At 41.1% G+C, this 22361-nt stretch overlaps 1 protein-coding gene across 1 annotated transcript; it reads right to left on the bottom strand.

The window, feature by feature from the left end:
* Nucleotides 1–8708: 8708 nt before the first annotated feature.
* NDUFA8 (NADH:ubiquinone oxidoreductase subunit A8) lies at nt 8709–22284 on the bottom strand. The gene is made up of 4 exons (XM_063082514.1): nt 22098–22284; nt 16113–16276; nt 12597–12762; nt 8709–9029 (listed from the first exon to the last, which is right to left on the bottom strand). The coding sequence occupies exons 1-4, from the start codon at nt 22146–22148 to the stop codon at nt 8892–8894; spliced, it is 519 nt and encodes a 172-aa protein (XP_062938584.1). The 5' UTR covers nt 22149–22284; the 3' UTR covers nt 8709–8891.
* Between the last annotated feature and the right edge of the window lie 77 nt (nt 22285–22361).

Below are 22361 nucleotides of genomic sequence, written 5' to 3'. Positions count from 1 at the left end.
ATAGCCTTTCTGAGCTTCAGTTTCTTCATCTGTAAAATGGGAATAACAAGAACTCCTATGTCATAGAGTCATTGTGAGAAACAAATGGGTCAATAAGCATAAACCACTTGGCCAGGGCCCAGCAAAGAGCAGGCCCCAATAAATGTTACCTGTTATCATTATTTTTCCACGGTGGGCTTGCACGGTCCCACTGTCATGTCTTTGCTTACATTGCCCCCTCTGCCTCCAAGCCAAGCCATTCCTCTATAAAAGGGCACACATCCATCTCTGTACAACCTTTAAAAATCTAGTTGTAGCCCAATAGGTAGTCCCAGGTGAGGGAGTCAGAAGCTTAGTCTCAGTGGTCCTGATTTCACCACTCTGAGCCCTTCCCATCTTTGGGCCTCAGTCTCCGCATCTGTGAAGTAAGAGGAATGTATTGGTCTCTAAGTTCCAGTGCTCTGAGAGTTAGTCCAGTCCTCTGCTTGATTCCTGTGCTGGACTTGCCAGCGGGTCAGAGCCCACACCCAGCACGAGAGGGCGTCTGCGTCCCCATTTCACCAGCAGGCTGGAGTCCTCCGCACCAGAGGATTGCTACACAGCTGGTTCAAACTGACTCCAGGCTTGGGAGCTGGGTGGGGTTTTTGTCAAGAAACATGGCCTTTTCATTAACACCATTGTTTGCCAATTAGCCTAATGCTGACTCACAGGGAGCACCGTACAGGGGGCACCCTGTGGCTGGGGCACTGTGTTCCATCGGACACCTCCCCCTTTCCTGGAAAATCTCAGTTCCACGGCATCCAGCTTGTCTCAGGGCCCACCGCTGGTGCACCTGTCAACTCGGAGTCACATTTGTGGCACACCTACTTGGTGCCAGGCAATGCACAATCACCTTGTTAATGAATCGGAAAGGAAACACTGTTGCTATCCTCATTTCTCAGAGGAAGAAGCTAAACCTCACAGAAGCGAAGTGTGTTTCTTAAATCCCTCAGAGGACTAACCCATCTCATTAGTCATCAGAGCGGCCAGAGTGGCCATGTGGACTGTGTTTGCCACTTAAGCTTAGAGCTGTGTGGCCTTGGGCGAGTCACTTCACTCTCCATTTTCTATCCTGTCCCTCCTCACACCTCCATGACCAGTTGCCTGATTCACCAGCTCCAAACTGACAACTCAGCATGGAGCAATGAACCCGGGTTTTGGAAACCCGGCCTAAGTTTTAATTCTGCTTCTGCCGGACCTAAAATAAACCCAGTCCCTGCCTTGAGAAGCTCCATCAAGAAAGAGAGGTAAAACAGTAAACAAATAATCAACACATAATCTGACAGACAGGGAGCCCTCTCTCATAGAAATGTCTCATGTCAGTAGAGAGAGTCACTTCAGTCTTTTCAGCGGCTGCACAGGATTGCATTGTGTGGCTCTACTGCCGTTCGTTCAACTGTTCTGCTACTGATGGACACTTAGGCGCTCTCGCTGGCGCACTCTCTCTTTCCGTTTTTTACAAATAATGCTGCAATGAACATCCTTGTACACATCTTAATGTACTTGAATCAGTGCTTCTGTAGTATAAATTTTTACAGGAGTGGAATGGTACACACACTTTGTTTTGATAGATGCAGCAAATTACCTTCCGAGCAATGTATTAGTGCATCAATTTTTTCTCCAACCCTGCTGGCAGCAGAGTACCCATTTCCTCACATCTGGGTCAATATTTGATGTTCTCAACTTTTTACATTTTTTTTTGAACTAATAAAATGCCATCTCATTGTGGTTTTAATTTGTGTTATTCTGATTGGTAATGAGATTAAACATCTCACATGTTTATTGGTTACTTTTATTTTCTCTTCTGCAAATTGCCTGTTCACAGCCTTTGTAGATATTTCTGGTAGGGTGCTTATGTCCCAACCACATTCTGCTTCAGTTCTGTCTCAAGGTTTGATCCCACTGTTGCCTTCTGGGCATCTAATGCCCAGGTCTGTTCTAATATTCTAGGTGCTGCTCCACACTTCTACATATTAATCTTCCCAATCCAGCCCTCCATGCAGCAACCAGATGCCAGTTTCAGCCAGCCTGAATTCAAGAGGACAGACAGATTCAGACTGAACTCAGCCCAATCAAAAGGAAATTCAAGTAGGGAATGATCTCCGAAAGGTTTCCCTCTTAACTTTTAAGATCATAGCCTTCATAATAATCCTCTAAACAAACTCAGCCTAAAACAACAATAAAGTTACATGAAACAATTTCTAATGAGGAAAATGGATGACAAACTCTGTGAATCTCTTCTACATCTTGTCCTTCAAATGTCATTGTGGGCGACCTATTTAAAACAAGACCCAAAATGCCCTCCTCATTAACAAAATTTCCAGAATGAACTGCCCAAGTGGTTAGATCTACTTCAAGAAAATCACCAAAATTCCACTGTATCAACAAGTTGGTTAATAGGGAAACGGTGTTTCATATAATTCTTTTTTTTTTTTTTTTTCTGATCGGTAAGGGGATCGCAACTGTCAGCACAGTGTTGTCAGCACCACGCTCAGCCAGTGAGAGCACTGGCCATCCCTATACAGGATCCAAACCCACGGCCTTGGCACTACCAGTGCTGCACTCTCCCGAGTGAGCCATGGGGCCTGCCCTTCATATAATTTTTGACATGGAAAAAAGTCTAGATACCGTCTTCATCCAATTCCTTATTTTATAGCCAAAGAAACTGACTAAGAGGGGATAGAGGCTTGCTAAGACCACATAACAAGGTCAGAGATGGAGCCCAGCACAGCACCCCAGCTTCTTCCACCTCCTTGCCAAGCTGCCCATCTCACTGATATGGAAGAAAAGATGCTAAAGGATTTTCTTCAGAGTTCTTTGAGTTCACCACTGGGAACCTCAGATCCTTGGAAACAACCACAGCATTACAAGGGGCTACATGTTCAACAGACAATCAAATAAATAAATAAATAAATCTGTTAAATCAAACTACTGTCAGATCACATAATACCTTAGTTTCAGATGGCAAGTGAAAGGAACATTATTATCACTTTCTTTTGAGCATCAACTCTTCCACCAGAGCAGCAGAATTGATTAAAACAAGGCTTCCAGAAAGGGCATGCCTGCTTAATTTGCATTCAACCCTCAAATTAAAGGAATGCCGGCATGCAATTATATTTCTTATTACCATAGCCTAATTTGACCTTTTATGCATCCTCCCTTTAGTTCACAGATGGCATTTTTACTGAGACTGTGACAGGGGATTTCTGGGCTTTTTTTTTTTGGAAAAACGAAAAAGCCCTAGGGTTCCCTTTTTTCTCCAACATCCTTCATCATTAAGGTAGAATCCCCAGCCTCCTTACATGCCTGTGTTTATTCCGCATAGAGTGATGCACATTTGATGATTAACCAGGGCTCCTCTTGTTGGAGAGGTGACGGCTGTGTAACATTCATTCAACAACTAGTTGTCGAGCACTATGTCTCGGCCGCTGTTCCGTGAAGGAATAGATGCGGTGGCAAAACAGACAGGGTTTGCTCATAAGGGGCAAATGGACATGTGCAATGGGAATGTACATGTCGCTCCTGAACACAGAAGAAGCTGTGATTCCCTTTGGTGGGGGGAGGGGGGAGGGATGCTTCACAAAGGCTCCAAAATACAAGCTGAATCTTGAGGGAAGGTTTCACCAAGAAGGCGTGGGGAAGACCTTTTGGGCAGAGGATACAGCAGGAGGAAAGAGACAGATGTCTGAAGGGCACAGAGGAGAGTTCAACGTGGATTGAGAGTGGGGAGACAATGGCCAGAGATGAAGCTGAAGAGCTCCAGGTCAGACTCTGGGGAGACCAGCTATCACCCTGAGGAGCCTGGACTTCATCCAGCAGACTGTCGAGGTACCTAAGGCAGGAAATGTTCCCATCAGAATAAAGGCAAGAGTAAACAACCCGCATGGGGCTTTTACACACAAAACCACAGCCCGGTCAGATGAGTGCCCTCTCAGTCCCTGCCTCCGAGTCTTCTCCTGCTGTTCCCTCAGACTGGGACACTCTTCCGTCAGCTCTTTCACTGGTCTGCTCCTTCTCACCGTCCACAAGGGAGCGCAAACACCACTTCCTCTAAGAGTCCTTCCAGGACCTCTCTTCCTAAGTGTACCCTCACCCCTAGCTATTCACCATCACATCAACCCCATTTAGTTCCCCTTCAGGATTTATCACAACCTGAAATCATCTTGTTTCTGTATTTACCTGTTTATTGCCTCCACCATTGGAATAGGAGCTCCATGAGAGCGGGACCCCTGTCTGTCTTGTTCATTATCCATGCCTAAAATGGCAACTAGCACATAGCAGGCTGTAAAATATTGGTGGAATAAATTAAGTAATTAATAAATGGATTTTCAGAGTTCTAGCTATAACCACACACCCTTTTCTCCCACTGAACAAAATATACATGAGAATAAATGAGCAAGAGTGATATTATTTATTACAAAATCTGTATGTCCAAACCACACTCCAGACCAATCAGAATCAGAATCTCTGGAGGTGGGATCCAGATGTTGGTATTTCGAGGTCTCCAGGTGATAGCAATGTACATACAAGACTGAGAACCTGCTGACTTTGAAGGACAAAAGCGTGGCTATTGGAACTGGAAAAAACCCACTTGTCATATATGAAGCCTGGGGCTCTTGCTTAACTGCTCCCTAATCTCTTGAATCTTTTCTGATTTATTTTTTATAAGTAAATATATTTGCAATTTCAATATCTTTGTTTTTTTGGTGGCTGATCAGTACAGGGGGCAAACCCTGGACCTTGGTGTTATCAGCACTACATTCTAACCAACTGAGCTAACCAGCCAGCCCTGAATTTCAATATCTTACTAAAACAAATTACTTGTGACACCTATTACAAATTATCAAGATGTACAAAGACATCGTAACTCCAAACTGAGACTTCTTATGTTGTAGAAGCAACTTTTTATTTTATTTTATTTTAGAAGCAACTTTTTAAAGCCCAAGTATGTCATGATACATTTCAGGGCATAAGAATACATTCTTTATTATATCCAAAGCTTCTTAACTAGGATTTGAAATGGAAATTTAACCTCAAAGGGTCATTCCTATTTATACCTTGAAGTAACTTGCTTGTTTGTGGTTTTGTAGCAGGCAGAGGGTTTGGAAGTTCCTTGGAAAGATACACTTGGTGTATAGTTAATCCTGGTTGTCTGTCATATACTGGGCCCTAGGATATAGAAACATAAATAAGACAGAAGGCCAGCTCTTGCAGCACTAAGACCAGGGCAGATAAGCAACACCCAGTGCCATGACAGATGTTATTCAAATAGAGTATTATAACAATGCAACAATTTATCAAGACTGTACTGTGCATTTCATTGTATAACTTCTTAAATACTCATAGCCATCCCAGAATACAGATACTACTATTGTCACCCCCACCACCATTTTGCAGATGAGGAAAATAAGGTATAGAAAGGTTAAGTAACTTGCCTCGGGTCACACTGCTATTAAATGACAGAGCCCAAATTCAAATTCAGAAAGCCCGGCTCCAGAGCCCTTGTGATCAACCATCATATTATATATATTGTGTCATGGGAACAAAGGGGCAGGAAAGACCACTTCAGGCTGTAGGAAGAGGACACTTCCTGGGGAAGACAGTAGGAGTGTTTGTCTTGAGAGATGGGTAGACTTTCAAGAGGCAGAGATGGAGGAAAGGATTGTTTCCTGGCAAGGGGATAGCTAGCATTAATGAAGATTTAGAAATTGGAAAGCACTCTTGAGGAAAGGTATTTTGTAGACTGTAGGGTACATAATAAGGAGAAGTAAGATAATGGTAGGAATAATGCGCTAGGCTAGGGCCAGATTCTGGACTGCCAGAATGCCAGTGAGGATTTGGGCTTTAGTTAGTAGCCACTGGGGAGCTACTGAAGGTTTTTGAGCAGCAAAGGCACATGCAGCAAATTATCAAGGGGATGAAGTGGAAGGGGACATGGTGATAGGAGACCCATTAGGAAATGGTTCTAATAATGCAGGCGAGGGGAACAAAAACAGCCTAGGACAGTGACAGTGAGATAAAAGAGGAAGTAGCAAATGTGAGAGATTATAGAAGGAACTCAACAGGACTTGGTTTGGATTGAAACTTGGAGAGGAGCAAGCGGAAGGGGTCAAAGACGCATCTCATGTTTTGACACTGGAAGGACGGAGACACCGTTAACTCCGATAGGGAAGACAGGAACAGGCTTGGCAAAGGAAAGGGGGGGGCAGATAAATTTCCTTAGGGAATGTAAGGAATTAGTTTCATTAATCTCAAGCCAAACCAGCAGGAAGGTTTTCTGACTGTTATTTGAAGACCTGCTCAGGGATCCTTCACAAATACTGCTTCCAAATTGTTCTTTGACCTTTTACCTACTGAAATTGAGATGCGCATTTGCTGTGAGAGACTTAAGAGATTATTACCTTTAATTACTTAGATCCTCCTGTCCTAGAAGGCTGTGATGTCACGTAATTCCATCAAGAGTACAGGAAAGCCAAAAGTTAGTTTCTTTGTTCAAGGAATTCAAAGCAAACTGGGGAGGTGGGAGGGCAAGGACTGCTGTCCAACTCGGGCAAAAGTTAAAACATCCTAGAATTGAATTTGAAGCCATTAACAGTTCAGAACATATTACTCTGATTCTAAAGATGAACTAACATGTGGGGAGGGACCGGTGCTAGATGCTGCAGCTGATTAGTCAAGACACAGATCCTGCACTCGGAAAGACAGTATGGATTTCCCTTGTTACCCAACGTGCAGTCCAGGGACCAGCAGCATTGGCACCGACAAGAACCTTATTAGAAATCTCAGGTTCTACCTCAGACCTATTGAATCAGAATCTTCATTTCAATAAGATCTGCAGGTGACTCTTATGCACCAGTTTATACTACAAGTTCGGGCTTTGGAATCACACGTATCTGGGTTTAAATCCCAGTTTAGCCACTTACCACTTCTGATGAACACGTAACCTCCTGGGCCTGCTTCCTCATGCATGAGTATAAAATCAGTCTGTGGTCTCACTTTGGTTTCACATTAGGATAGCCTGGGGAGGCTTCAAATACTCCGTGCCCAGTCCATACCATAGACCGATGAAATCAAAATATCTGTAGATGGAATCCAGACATCAGTATTTAAATGTTCCCCAGAGGATTCTAATGTGCACCCAAAGCTGAGAACCATTGATGGCTTTGAAGGTCAAGGGCCATTGGAACCAATCTTCACTTGTTTCCCAGATCTACCACTTCCCATATATGAAACTGGGGCTTCTTAACCTCTCCCTAAGCTTTAATTCCTTCATCTGTGAAATGGCTATGGTATATAACAGTATCTCTTTCAAAGGGCTCTGAGCATTGAAGGAGTTGACACATGTAAAACACATAGCACAATACAAAGTGCTCAATGAATATTTTGTTATTTATTCAAGGTCTAGTTTCCTTTGCAGAAGGAACCCAGGAAGCAACACATGGCTTGAAGTATCATATAAATGCCAATCTGTGGCAATGCTCATACTTTACCCACCAGAGATGATTTCCAATTACTTGGCCACCAAGAGGCCAAATGGAGTTTGCCTCAGCTATTTTTAAAATGCAAGAATCTACTCTTTTTCTTCATTAAATTGGAGAATCCGAGGCAAAGGCAGCTGGCAAGGAACTTCTGCAGAACAGGTGGGAATAAGTTTCACCTAAAATGCTTCCAACTGTGGGGAGAGAAGTGGGTGGGGAGGGGACACAGCAGATCATGCAATGCTTTCTCTTTGAACAACGGTCCTAACACTTCAGGCAACAGACCCTGCACTTAATCTGTCCAATGCATCACAGCAATCTCCCCACTTTGAGAATCTAGAATGAGAGTTGGAAGGGCCTTTAGAAAGACTCTGTCCCAACTACTTTACTTTTCAGATTTGCAAAGGTGAAACCAAGGCCCAGAGAGCTGAGATAACTTACGCAGGGCCATAGACAATTTAAAGCCACAACCAGGTGTAAAGTGACCCAGTCAGATGTAGAGGAAAGAGCCTAGTAGTGACAAAGAAATTGAATGAAAGGGGAAAAAGACGTAACAGTGCTTTGAACCAAAGAGTTTTATAAACACTTGTGGCTTTAACGTGTCCAGGAGGTAGATAAGCATGTGCCCTTTAGTTTGTCCTCAAATTCAACCTCTCACAAGAGGTTAAGGAACACACCCAAGGTTGGAATTGACACTCAGACCTCCCGACTTCCTGGCTTTGGAGCTGGGAGCTCAGCCTCCACCTCCCTTGTCTATCAGGAAAAACATCTGGGTTATAATGCTTGAGGATGGGATATCAAGGGGAAGTGGTGGAAGTTCAATTCTTTAAGACACTTTGAGCAAGACTGCCTAAGACTCAGCCAGGAGCCCCTCCCATGCCCTGAGTCACAAGGCTCGAAGTTTCTTCACTTCTATCTGGGACGCTTCCCTTGTATGACCTTCAGGGAAATTTATTTGCCTGAGATGCTGGATGCGAAGAGAGTTGAGTCTTCAAAATGTGTGAACACAGACACACCCCTAGGAGCTGTCTCGTAACAAAGCCTTTCCTTTACACAGTCATTTCTCCATGATCTAATGTGGCTCCCGCACCACACTGGTGAATGCCTACTTAAAGCAATGTGAGAGGAACAGGCAGGACCACAAGAAGAAAAAGCAAGGGAAGTCATCTTTAAAGGCCAAAAGGTTACATTAAACATAATAAAACACAACTGTTTCCTTTAAAATTTTTAATGGACAGGAAACGGTATAGAATAACTGCCAAGTCACATAAAGTAACTTTTTTGTTAATGTTTGTGATGCCGGAAAGAACACACTATCGGTCGATGCCCACCGCACAGGCGTTTTCATCAGCTGTTGTCTGGACACATGACTGCTTGTGGGCCACGGACCCATCTTTACATGGTCCAGAAAAAAAAGCGGCTGCCATATCTGGCAGGCTTCAGATCTCCTTCTATCTCAGGGTTGGGCTCTGGTCTTGGTCTTGAGTGGTAGGGGTTCTCCGGTAAAGGTCGATCTGTTTTCACTTTGGTGACCTGGGAAGGGTGAAGAGTAAGAAGCAAAGTTGAAAGTCAGGTTGGAAGTCTATGAACGTGCCTCCTCTCTGCTCCTGCTGCTCCAACTGCTCCAGCAAATCACGTTCAGGTTCACTTAACCCTTTAATAAACACTTATGAAAGCCTGCTTTATGTCATGCTACGTGGTTGAAGTTAGGGATATGGAAAGGAACAAGACATACACTGTCCTCAAGGGGCTCACAGTCTAGTTATCCCTAACAGACAAGAATATCCACCAAGGACCTCCTAATTACCATGTTACCCAACTACCATTATGGAGATATGAACTGCATGCTATAGGAGCAAGGACTCTGCACATCTAACCCATCCTGAAGGCTAGGAGCTTGGACTATTTCTGAGGAGGTAACATTTAGCTTAATTGTAAAGGATCAGCAGGAGCCAGCCAAGAAGATTAGGAAGGAAAAGACATTCCAAGTAAACCAACAGTACACATGAAGACAGGCCTGTCTTTAGAATGGTTGAAGCAAAGGCTGCATCAAGAGCGGAGGGAGATGAAGCACCTAACTAAGCACATATTGTTGTTAGAAACGATGCTGAGCACATCATTCCATTCCAATCTCACACTGCTATGAGGTCATTTTACAGAGGTTCACTGAGGCCACCTAGCTAAGAAGAACACAGAGCTTACTTCACATCCTGCACTTTTAAATAACACACTACACTGGTAGACAGGAGCCATATGATAAAGGATATTGCATTAGATGCAAAGATGTTTGAATCTTAAACTGATGGCAGTAGGTACCCCTAATGCAGAGGAGTAACTAAACCACACCCATAGGCCAGAAAATGTGGAAGCTGGATTGGAGAGAGGGGAGACCAGAGAAGGGGAGCTGAGCCAACAGGCCAGAGGAGATGAAGTACTGAACTGCAACAGGAAGAGAGATGGGAGATATTTACACTCACATTATCCCCTGATGGTCACAAGAATCTCAACTGGAAAGCCAGCAAAAAGTGTTCTCATTGCAGGCCCAGATAAATGGGAAGACATAAGGCCACAGTTATTAACAGTCTTCTGATTGTTGCTCTAATGGTCTGAACTCTAAGCCACCCTGTATAATATGACCACATCAATCTTCCTAGATGTGTAAACTCAGAAACCATTTATTGTGAACAGAGCTTTCAGATATACAACTACCATATAGGGCATTATTATCTCTAGTTCACAGATGAAGACCAGGGAGCTTCACTTGCCTATGAGAAATACACACGGTCATGTCAGAGCTGGAGCTAGAGCCCAAGTCTTCAATTCCAGAGTGGATTTTGCTTGCTTTTAAAACAGTTTTCTCATCTCCCTGTCATAAGCAGAGATCACTAATGGTTCCTTACTGCCTATGAGAGTAATTCCAAATGCCCCCAGCTGGCATTTGAAGCTCCTTTAAGGAATCCAAGATACTTATGAAATAAAATCTAGAAAAACGTTTTTCAAACTTAAAGTAATAAAGAACCCCTTTAAAGGACAAATTATTGAGAAAAGAACAAAAAAGCAACTTCCTCTTCTGCACCATTCCCAAAAAAGAAAAGGAGAAGAGGCATGTGGTCAAACTAACTACTCTAACTACTAGGTAAATGAGTTTGGGTAGCCTACTTCACCTTCAGTTTCCCAGATGTAAAATGGGACTATTAGTAGCTCACCAGGTTACAGGGATGAAGTAGGATAATACACATAAAGTACCTTATGTATATACAGTGGGTGCTTCAAAGGTTATTTTTAATATTATCGGGATGATGGGATTATGGAGGAGAGAGGGCAATTCTTCCTAGGAAAGTCAGAAACTTCAAAGAACATGATGACATCTGAGCTGAGACCAGACGAGTAGGAATTCACCAGGGGAATGCAGGAGGAAAGGACAATCCAGTGGGAACAGATTGCAAAAGTGAATGAAGCTAAAAGTTAGGCTTTATGCAGTAGATTATCCCCTTTCTAGAAAGAGATATGGAACCGAATTTAACTATAACTAAACTGATAATCCTCTTAAAGAAATACACTTTTGAGAAGAGTTAAGACAACAATACTTTTTTACTTTACAGGATTTCTTTTAATGTTAATACAAAGATTCAGAAATAAATATGCTTAATATCATGACTTGTTAATACTCCTTTCATGAGAGTCAGAAATATGAGAAGGTAGGTTTATTTGTTAAATGTTTAAATTCCACTTTTCAACTTAGAATGACCAACTACGTAACTATGTAAATAATTTGTTCAGTGCATCAAAAGGTCTTTGAAGAAAAGATAATCATGCCAGATACAAAAACAAAACAAAACAAAACAATATTGCTTATTCCTCCTCTTAGGACACCAAGTTTATGACTCAACTATTCACAGATGCTATATACAAAAGGAAGGGAACTAACATTAATTGTGGACTTATGTGCCCAGGCACTGTACTGAGAATTCACATAGGCTCTCTGATGTGAACTTCACAGAAAAATAGGGATTATTCCTGGCACCATTTTATAGACACAATAGGATCGGGAATATTAAGCAATTTGCTCAAGATCCTATAGCAATTAGGCAGTGGAATCAAGATTCAAATCTACTGTCTGTCTCCATTTAAACCTGAGTTTCTTCCATGTCTCACTACCTATGCTGCCCCAGAGGGAATGGCAGGTGCTTAGGCTGAAGAAGCAAGGATGGATCAGATCATAAAGGGCTTTGCATGCCATGACATGCAAAGATGAGAGTCCCTGGAGAGCATGCTTTATCTTGCAAGCAACAGAGAGTCCCTGAAAGGGTTTTAAAAAGAATGTGATATATGATTTATTTTCCACATGGATCACTCCTATTGCGAAGATATAATTTTATTCTAAATTCTTCAATTTCAGAGAATGCACACTATCTTCTAAAAGCCCAATTGATTTACTCTCCCATCCCAGAAATTCATGTAGCCCAGGTTAAAAACTCCTGTCCAAGAATAAGATAACAGCAGTGAGGACAGTGAGAGGATTCTAAAAATATTCCAGGAGATGCTAATATACAGGAACTGATGACTGTATGGAGTAAGAAAGAGTAGGGAATAAAGAATAAAGCCATTTGTGTTTCTAGCTCTGATGTTTCAACAGATGGTGCTATCACAACTAAAATAGGAAATATAGGAGAAAGAGTAGGAAAACACACTTTTTAAACTACAGGCATATACTTTTTAACTCTTAGGTATGTTCCTGAAAAATCTGGCATAACCCAGATCCTTTTTCCTCACTAAATTCCATAATAATTTCAATGATTTTTCCAACTGACAGTGTTTCACTAACATTTTGTTTATCCTCCTTTACACCTTTCTGATCTTCAATTAGCTAATTAACCAAAAACAAATCAGCATATTCTGGAAGATCTATTTAAAGGAATAGTTCTATTAAAAAATGAATTCCTTTCTGGATTGCGTAAAATCACTCCTTAAATAATCTGTTTGGTAAATTTGGATTTCTCACATCCCATCTGTACTTACAGAGACCCTTTTCTGACCACCTCCTGCCTTTACCCCACCCCTGAATCAGAGAGTGAGACCTCCAGCAAGAGCCTTTTTTACCTTTGACAGTTCTCCCAGGTCAGGCCGCACCCAGCCCAGTTTGTCCAGCACACACTCATCAAACTTTGCCTGCTGTTTGCGACAGTGACGAAATGTCTGCAGGCCGGAAAAATCAATGCAGGTCCAATATTCGGTAAAAGGTTCTGCACAGTGAAACTTTATCTGCCTGGAAAAGAGCACTAGGTTAGCTGTAGCTCTTTGCAAAACAATGAAAAACAGAAAAGTGGAAAAAAAAGAGGTACAGATCTCAAATACATAGCCTTGCTTTTTGAAAGGTATGGGAGTAAATACTCTTACCTCACAAGACAACTTGAAGATCCTCACAGTGAGGGTCAATAAGTAAACAAAATGAATTTCTGAGAAACAAAACCTAATTTCTTTATGTAGAAAAAAAGAAAAGACTGGCCTAAGGCACATGTACTTTACTCAGAGGGGAACTCCTCACTTGGCACCTATTTATTCTTTTCTTTACATCCAATTTAAAAGAGTATAAGCTTAGCAAACTTAGAAGAGGAGGAGCCCTAATCAGAGATGCGCGTGCTGACAGATGTCAGAGGTGACAATGGCAAAGAAGAAGACAGAATTATAAGAAGCAAACACACAAACTAACACGCAGAAGATCCTGGGATCATTCAGTGTAGAGGCAAACTGCCCTCCACTCCTCAAAAGCTCAAGGTCTTTGTTCTATTAATGCACTGAACAAAAATAGAGATTAATCCTTGTAATCACAAAAGAAGTTAAACTATATTTGGTTCTCTCTGTTAAAAAGCAGGGTCATTTTTTGGCCATCAAAAATGGCTGAAGAAAATGTAACCTGTGTATATAAGCATCAGTTATTTGTAAAATTCCCCTATATTATCATTCAACCCTGCTAATAATAAAATAAATGCAAATTCAAGCAAGAATAAAATACCATTATTTTATGTATAAGCCATAGTTGAGGTAGCATAAGAAATTCTATTCATCTCCTTACCACAATGGAACAATAATTACAAAATGCTTACCTGCTATATTTCAGGAACCTAGCTACATTCTCAACACATGAATCTTGTTTAACATGGTTTAGGAAGGAAAAATCTCAGAGGTGGTCAAAGGAAGTACATAGTGAAAAATATACTTTCCTCCAAATACTCAGTTTTCCTCCTACGAGTCCACCAATGTCACCAGTTGCTTATGTACCCTTCCAGGTGTTCTATACATAACTGCACCTAACCTCTACTTGAGAATCACTCTGATAGAAAGCTACCATTTCCAATGACAGTTGTGTTTTCCTCCAAAATGCTGTAGCAGAAGAGCTGAAAACCCCCACTCTAGTAGTATAGATTCCTCTTCTGGACCCTGTTACCCACAGCTAATAATTATCTACTAATGCCTACAGCCAGCAACATCAGCAGTGAGAAAATCCTCTCAGAGAGGCAGGCACCTTGGGAATTTGTGAAGTCCAAAGATCTCCCATTTAAAAGGTACTATTTTGGGGCCAAGGGAAAAAGGCTTTGCCAAAGTTTTCTCAGAAAACAAACATTTTAAAATAAACAAACACACATATTCAACCTTGGGAGCAATGAAATCACTGCAAATTCAAGCATAATAAAATAGCAGTTTGTACCTATCAAATATTTGAATAATATGCATACAAGGATACAGCACTGAGGACAGCATAAATTGACCCTGCTTAAAAAAAAAAAAGCAATAAAGTTCAAGAGCTATTAATAATGTTCAAAGCCTTTTAAAGAATAATCTCACTGCTGGGAAATTTAAGCCAAGGGATTAATAAAAGATCTATACACAAAGGCAATCACTGCAGATTTACATAAAACAATTAAAAACTAAAATCAACACTGATGCTCAGTAACAAGAAGTGGTCATCTACTGACGGAATATTATATAGCCATTAAAAATGATGACCGTAAAGTCTATATAGCAACTTGAAAGAATGTTTCCAACAGTTTCAAGTAAAAAATAAATTTTTAAATGTACATGTACTATGACTATAGCCATAAAAATATCTGCATATGGACAAAGACAGCAGAAGCAAGAAGGAAAGCATCCATTGTGCTAAGGTATTTGTTTTTTTCCTCTAACGTCACCATAGTGGACATCCGTGGGTTTTGCCTAAGCCAGCAGTCATTACCCATTCTTCTGTAACACCCTTCTAATCTTCCTTTGGGAAACAACTCTTCTGCTACAGTTTGAATATCTGTCCTCTTCAAAGCTCATGTTGGAACTCAATATGGTATTTGAAAGACAGGGCCTTTAATAGGTGATTGGATTGGGAGGACTATGCTATCTTTAGTAGATTAATCCATTAGTGGATTAATGGCTTAATGGGTTATCAGAGACTAGAGTTGGGGCTTGACAGAGAGAGGAGGAAAGCATGTAAAAAGTGCTCTTGCTCAGTGCTCGCTATGTGACACCCTGCATTGCCACTGGACTCTGTAGAGAGTACCCACCAAGAAGGCCCTCACTAAATATGCCCCCTGGATCTTGGACTTTCCAGCGTCCAAAACTATTGGAAATAAATTTCATTTTCTTTTAAATTATCCAGTGTTAGGTATTCTGTTATGAACAACAGAAAATGTACTAATACACTCTCCCTGTCTCTCAGCAATGTGGTTTGGATGAAACTAAGTCTACTCTCCACTTCAGGCCTAACCAATCAGAGGAATTTTATGTACTGGAACACAACTGGTTCAAGGATATGCACATGAAGTCAGCCAGCCAGGACAATCAGGCTCAGTCCAGGGACCTCTGCTCTTACTACTGGAGAAATGGCATTCTTTATCAAAGTTTGCTAAGCAAGTAGAATAGCAGCTTGATGTAGACAGTTTTGCTAAAGCAAGGAAAGAGTCTCTGAAAATGAGGTCAACAGAGGAAAGTAGAACTAAGAGACTGTGGGAAGAAGAGGAGAGGCAAAAAGACAAGTAGTGTAAAGTTATTTAAGCCTTTGAATCCAGCCTTGCCTGATGCCAGGCCTATTTCTGGACTTTACAGTTACAATAGCCAACACACTTTGAGTTGAGTTTCTGACTCAACTTTATAGACTTCTGACTAATATCGTTGTTAAAATGTTTTTCTACAATTACACAATTTGGATTTTTTACTTAAGTATGAAGCATAGTGGCCTACCTAAAAATATGGCTCTGAACACACTTTTCTTTCCATCATAATTGTGTGTTCTGTAGTAATAATAACCATCTAGTGAATGCCTGCTAAAGAGCACTGTGATGAGTTGTTTTTAATGTGCCTTTCCATATTTTTCGCAGCAACACTGTATAAGATAGGTATTATTTTACAATTTGGAAACAGAAATTAATGGAGATTAAAGAATCTCAGACAATAAAAAAAACCAAAAATAACTATCATCAATTGAGTGTCTACCTTGGTCTCTCTGATTTCAAAGTCTATGTACTTCTTACTAAAATTATCCTTCCATTTAATTAGCTGGACATTCACTTTTTCATTTAAGAATACCTTGATATTTCAACCAGATAGGCATTGATACCAAAAGATATTTACCTAAAGAAGTCCAAAGCACACTTGTTGACCAGCTTGCCTTCCTCTAAGCACCTCCTTGGATCTTTCTCTTCCCAGCGGCAGAGCATGAACTCCTTGTTGGGCTTATCACACTGAGCTCCATAGTGATGGGCTGCAGCTTTAAGCACAGAAGAACTGACTTTCACCTGGAAAAGGAACAACGGGAGAGAGACCACAACTTTACCTCATGCTGGTCAAAACAGAAGAAGCACAAGACAGCACTGTTCTGATTTTACCAGGAAAATGAAAGACAGGAGGTTGCCAAAATAATTCTTTCCAATCTACAGTGCTTTAGAGATCACAAAACTCTTTCACTTACACATTTTTTTTTACCTTTACAATAATCTCATTAAGTCGATATTACTATCCTCATTTCAGAGATGAAGAAATGGCAGCCCTAACAGAACCATTAGATATTTATGACAGAGTGAATGAAGCTGTGGAGGAGGACGGGGGCTTCTCGGATGCAGGGGAGGAATCAACTCTGGGGAGCTTTGCTGAGTTCCCACTCAAGGAATAAAATTAATAGTACAAAAATACATAAAAGAGGACTAGAGAGTCACAGAAGACATTAGATTGGAAGGAATCAGAAAGAGCATCTAATCCAGCAAGTCATTACTAATAACAAAGCATAGTAAAGACTTATAAAGTAAAACCCGTGAACTTTTAAAAATCACAACTATAGCGACACCACAATGTTTTAATTGCTATAACTGAACAGAACATTTTGTTATCTAGGAGAACCATCCTCCTCATTCTTCCTTTTCAAAATCATCTTGGCTTTCTTTCAGATGAACAACCCGTCCCAATAACTTGCATTCGAATTGCATTGAATTTAGTTATATACTAAGGGGGAATGGGCACTTTTTTATAATATTGGGTCTCTACTCAAATTTTATGTCCTTAGAGAGCCTTTCCTTAATTATCTTATATCAGCTGGCATCAGTGATCACTCATGTGGTCTACGTGTGACCAGCAGAATATAAGCTCCAAGAGGGAAGGGATTTTGTTTTCAGCAGAGATCCAATACTGTAAAGATGTCAATTCTTCCTAAACTAAGCTAAAATTAAATGTAATGTTTACTTTCATACACAGAGCACCCAAAGTAGTGTCTAGCACAAGTAGCTGCTGAGCATTCACTCTCTGTCAGGCTGCGGGGATACAATAGCCACAAAAAAGTTAAGAATACATGAATTATGCCTTCTCATCCAGAACATAGCATTCTCTCCATTTATTCATATTCAGTCCACTCCTGTCCTTCAGCTAAAATTATAGTTTCCTTCATATAAGGACCTTGAACATTTCTTGTTAATTCCTCAGTATTTTAGCATTTTTGATGCTATCTAAATAGAATATTTTTTTCTATTAGACTTTCAAATTGTTTACTGCTTGTTTGTACATTGCATATTCTCTCTAGTAAACTCCTGTTACTTTTGATACAAAACTACCATCTACAAATAAAAACTGTTTCCCTTACTTTCTGATATTTATCTTTTTTCTTCTTATTCTCTTTTCCTATCTTATTGCTCTAACCAAACCCTCTAGGACAATACAGATGAACATTAATGACAATAGGCAATCTTGCCCTTTTCCAAACTTTACAGTCTGGTATTATAGTTGCTGTTGGTATTATCTGGATATTCCTTATTAAGGAAGTTTCTTTCTAATCCTAATTGGTTTTGCTTTACTGTTGTTGTTCTTCACCTGGAAAGACTGAAGTTTTCAGACTTCTTTTTCACTGTTCTACAAATGTAACACAGAGCAGTAACAGATTTTCTGAAATTGACCCACCATATTTCTAGAATAAAATCTAGTCTGTCACTTTAATACACTAATGAATTTGATTGGCAAAATTAAGAATTTTTATAGCCTATAATTTTATTTTTTACACAATTTAGTCAGCTAGGTTAAGTTATTAATAAAAGGCAAGAACAGATGAAGAGAGTAATTCATCTATACACTACAGGAAGAGGAGAATAACGTTATAACTAAGCCCACTAGCATTACAACTCTTATAATTATCAAAGTAAAGGTAAAGCTACGATGTAAGAGAAATCTGCCATGAGATGATTCTAATAAATTTATGTTTATGAGCTGTAAAGTTGTTGTATTAAAGTTTTTGCAAAATAAAATTATTTAGGTTAATCGAATGGTACACATTGGCTTGCTTCATAACCTGTGAACAGCTGGGAGAACAAAAATCAACACTAAACATTTTTTAAAGCTTAATATATTTTAAAAATTAAGTTAGCTATATTTACTTGTCAAATGCCTTAAATATCTTTAAATGGCTGATTTAATTACTCAAATGCCAATTGGTATCATGCCCAGAAACATCTCTGGCATTATTTGCTTTACTTCCCTACAAACGTGGGAAGTCTTACTAAAATCAGGTATACCCATGTTGTTGCTCATGTAAAACACCATCCTTGTCACAGGGAAATAAAGAATGTGACCCACTCAGTGAATCTATTTCCTAACTGAAGGAAAATAGAGACATGCTCAAGATGACACAGCAGGTCAGCGGCAACCCCAGAGCTAGAATCCAGAGATTATAACCTCCAGTTGTGCCTTTTCCCATTACATCACCATCATTCAGGTGGCAAAGAACTTGAGATGTCACTATATCCCTTCACCTGCTTCTTCACTAAAATTGATGAATTCTAAGAGAAACATCCTTTCACAGCTGCTTACCATGAATACCCTCTCAAATTCATTCAGCTCTCTTTGTCTCAAACAACACAGAATTTCAACATCCTTCCTCATTTATTCTCACAACAGCCTCACTGCACAGCAGGGTTATGCAGTCTGCAGGTGTGCAAAGTAAGACACAGAGAGTCACCATCTACAGCCAATCAATCTTTTAGTCCTGCTCTTGTTTCCTTAAGCCACGCTCTTTTTATAGTACTTAATTTATACCATGCCTTATATTTTCCTTAATTTATGTAAAACAGAGCATAATAGTACTTATTTTACAGAACTGTTATCAGGATTAAATTAGTTAATACATATAAAAATACTAAAAACAGTGCCTAGCACATAGAAAGTACATCATAAATATTAGCTATTATTTTTATTTTTATTCAGAATTGTCAATGTGTCCAAGGACTTTCTGGACCAAAGCTCCCAACAACTTTTTCCATGAGGATGTGTCATAACTCCTAAGTCAATGAGGTCCAAAATGTGTTTAACTCATTCCCCAAACCTGCTCCTTCTTCTGGCTTCCCCAGTCCTATTGTCAGGTTGCAAACTTAACACTAATTCCTCAACATTTCCTGCCTCTGATATCTAATCCATTGCTAAGTATCATCAGTTCTAGATATCTTTACTTGTTCTTTCCTCTCCGTACGCAGTCACCAATTACGCTGGGGTCATTGATATCTTCCACAATTATTTTAAAAGCCACTGGAACTAGTCTCCCTGCTATTCTTTTCCTCTCTTTAATCCATTCTTCACAGTGCTGCTGATCTTCCTAAATGACAACTCTTATTTTACTCTGCTATTAAAACAAATTAGCAACCAAATCCTTAAAGGATTCAGTCTTAACAGAATAAAGCCTAAACTTCCTAGGGTATTCAAAGCCTTCTGGACCTGAACTCTCTTTTCAGCATTCCCATCCCCAACACTTCAAAAAGGGACTATTTGTTGTTTTCTCAAAACACCAAACTCGGGCCGATCCCGTGGCTCACTCGGCAGAGTGCGGCACTGGTAGCGCCGAGGCTACAGGTTCGGATCCTATATAGGGATGGCTGGTGCGCTCACTGGCTGAGTGTGGTGCGGACAACACCGTGCCGAGGGTTATGATCCCCTTCCTGGTCAAAAAAACCCAAAAACCAAAAAACACCAAACTCGGTGTTCCCAGAACCCATTTTTGGCCACCTGCATTTTCTTATCTCCTTACCTTTTCCCAGCTCCTACTCTGACTTACAGAGCTCTCTGCCCATAAATGCCATTCAGTTATATCTTACATTATAACCAAGAAGAGCTTTCTCCATTCTCTTTGTAGCCTCAGAGAATTTTACAACTATAATCACCTCATCTTACAAACAAAATAACTGTGTCTGGGAGCAGTTAGGCCTAGAATTTAGCTCTAATTTCAAATCCTATTCTTAAACCATGTCTGCCCCTCTTTCATAGTATTTAATCATACGTGAGTACTTCAAAAAGTTCATGGAAAATGTAAATTAAAAGACGACAGAGGGCTGGCCAGTTAGCTCAGTTGGTCAGAGCATGGTGTTATAATACCAGGATCAAGGATTCGAATTCACGTACTCACAAGCAGCTAAAAATAAAAAAGATAATACGAATCCGTCCATGAAGACCTGTTGTACATTCTCTTGCATTTTAGTTATTTATGTAATTATCTGTTTCTAAGTTCAATTGTGTGAACTCTAAAGGCAAATTGATTATAAATGTAGAACACTTGCATGAAGCAGAACATCGGATGTGATGTCTGTTGAGCCACATTAAAATTCCAACAAAAAATACAGCACTTCAAGATTAACCCAGCTATATGGTGGGGCAAGAAACAAGAGACTGGCCAAGAGACTGGCTCCATGGCAGCACCCCTCCTCCCATCTCACAGAAAACGTCACTTTATTATAAAGTCCTTGAACATAGACAATAATTTCTTCATCTGAGAAAAATAATAGCTGCGATTCTCACAGGCATATAAGAAGATCAAATGAGGTAATGAAGGTAAAACACATAACGCAGTGGCTGGTATATAACCGCTGGCACATAATTCTTAGTCTTGCCTTCCCTCTCCTTCAATATAGCCTGTTCTTTCTGCTCTCCAGTCCTGCCATGACACTGCTCTGCCTGAAAACCTTCCAACTCTTCCCACCACTTCACTTACACGATGAAGTCCAAACTGCTCGGTCTGGCCTTGTGGAAGTCACTTCAAAGTCCTGTCTTAGCCCAAGGTAACTCTCCAGGCTCAGCATCTGCTGGTTCCCACCAACACTAGGGTCACATCAAACAGCACTTGACTCCCTCAACACACAAGGTTCTGCTGAGCCTTCTCATTCTTTTGAGCTTTTGCTCATAATATAGTAGTTTAAAAGCATGTGTTTTAAAATCATTCCTGGATTTCCATTACAGCTCTATCACTTACTAGCTATGTGACCCTGGGCAAATCACTTCTGCTCTCAGGGCCTATTTCCTTTTCTGTAACACGGAAAGACCAGTTATATCCTAACTTACAGTGCTGCTAGAAGAAGTTGATGAATTAGTGCATGTAAAGTAATTAGCATCCTGCCGGGCTTCCAGAAAAGACTTGACCATGTTAGCTATCACTAGTAGTATAGTGCCTTTACTTCTCTACGCTGTACTGAAACTTCCTCTCTGTCTGTCTCCCTATTAGATTATAAACTCTATGACAGCAGAGACTATATCTCTTATTTTCCAGTGTACGTGCACATGGTAATTAGTCAAGTGATATCTCTTGAATAAACGAATGCTTTAATGATGTCCTGTTACCGGACACCCTCCCATGCTGTTAGCAAATTCACTCTGCAGTATGATCTTTTCCTGCGACTTTCGAGCTCCACTCTAATGCACTCTGTACCGATACTACTACTCTAAGGTGACTGTCTCTCTCCCTCGACTGTGCGCACCTGGGTTTTCATACTCACTTCGCAGGGAGGTTTGAGGACTAAGCGACATAAACGAAGTAAAGGGGACCTGGTTGGTGCTTAATAAAATTATCACTATTATTCACGGAAGAAGCAGGTCGCTGTGTGGGGGGAGGGGGGCTCTCAAGAGCCACTGCGGGATGCGAGAGGAAGGGTGGGGAGGCGATTTCCAAAGCTGTGGAGGGGACGTCCGGGGGTCGACCTGTGTATGTGTCGGGGGGCAGAGGACAGGGAAGCGGGCCCAGGGTCGCTGAGGCGAAGCAGGGCTGGGCCCAGGACCGGAAAGCTGCAGCCCGATACCCCGCTTGCCTGTCGTCCAGACGATCCTCACCTCCTGCACTTCCAGCTCCTCCAGAGTGGGCAGCTCCACTATCCCCGGCATGACGGCGGTAGCCCCGACCCCGAGGAGTTGACCTCAGCCTAGTCGCCCCGTCTCCTTGAACAGCCCTTTTGACCGCCAAGGAGGGCGACACAGCGCCAGCGCCTGCGCCTGCGCAGCCGGCGGCACGCAGGCGCACTGCTCTGCCCCACTGCAGCGACGGAGCATGCGCAATGCTAGGAAGTTCTGCGGACTCCCCGGGGGCGGGGCTTCAGT

The sequence above is a fragment of the Cynocephalus volans genome, chromosome 17 (genome assembly GCF_027409185.1).
Source record: "Cynocephalus volans isolate mCynVol1 chromosome 17, mCynVol1.pri, whole genome shotgun sequence".
NCBI classification, from domain to species: domain Eukaryota; kingdom Metazoa; phylum Chordata; class Mammalia; order Dermoptera; family Cynocephalidae; genus Cynocephalus; species Cynocephalus volans.
The sequence above is the reverse complement of the archived record's forward strand: the minus strand, read 5'-3'. Positions and strand labels throughout refer to the sequence as shown.

What these genes read in the sequence shown, in the direction of transcription:
- NDUFA8 (XM_063082514.1), bottom strand. Translation starts at nt 22,148, where the DNA reads ATGCCGGGGATAGTGGAGCTGCCCACTCTGGAGGAGCTGGAAGTGCAG. An exon ending in AGGAGCTGGAAGTGCAGGAG is followed by an intron (nt 16,277 to 22,097) that starts GTGAGGATCGTC and finishes TTCCTTTTCCAG; the next exon opens with GTGAAAGTCAGTTCTTCTGT. An exon ending in ACCTGGGAGAACTGTCAAAG is followed by an intron (nt 9,030 to 12,596) that starts GTAAAAAAGGCT and finishes CACCCTTCCCAG; the next exon opens with GTCACCAAAGTGAAAACAGA.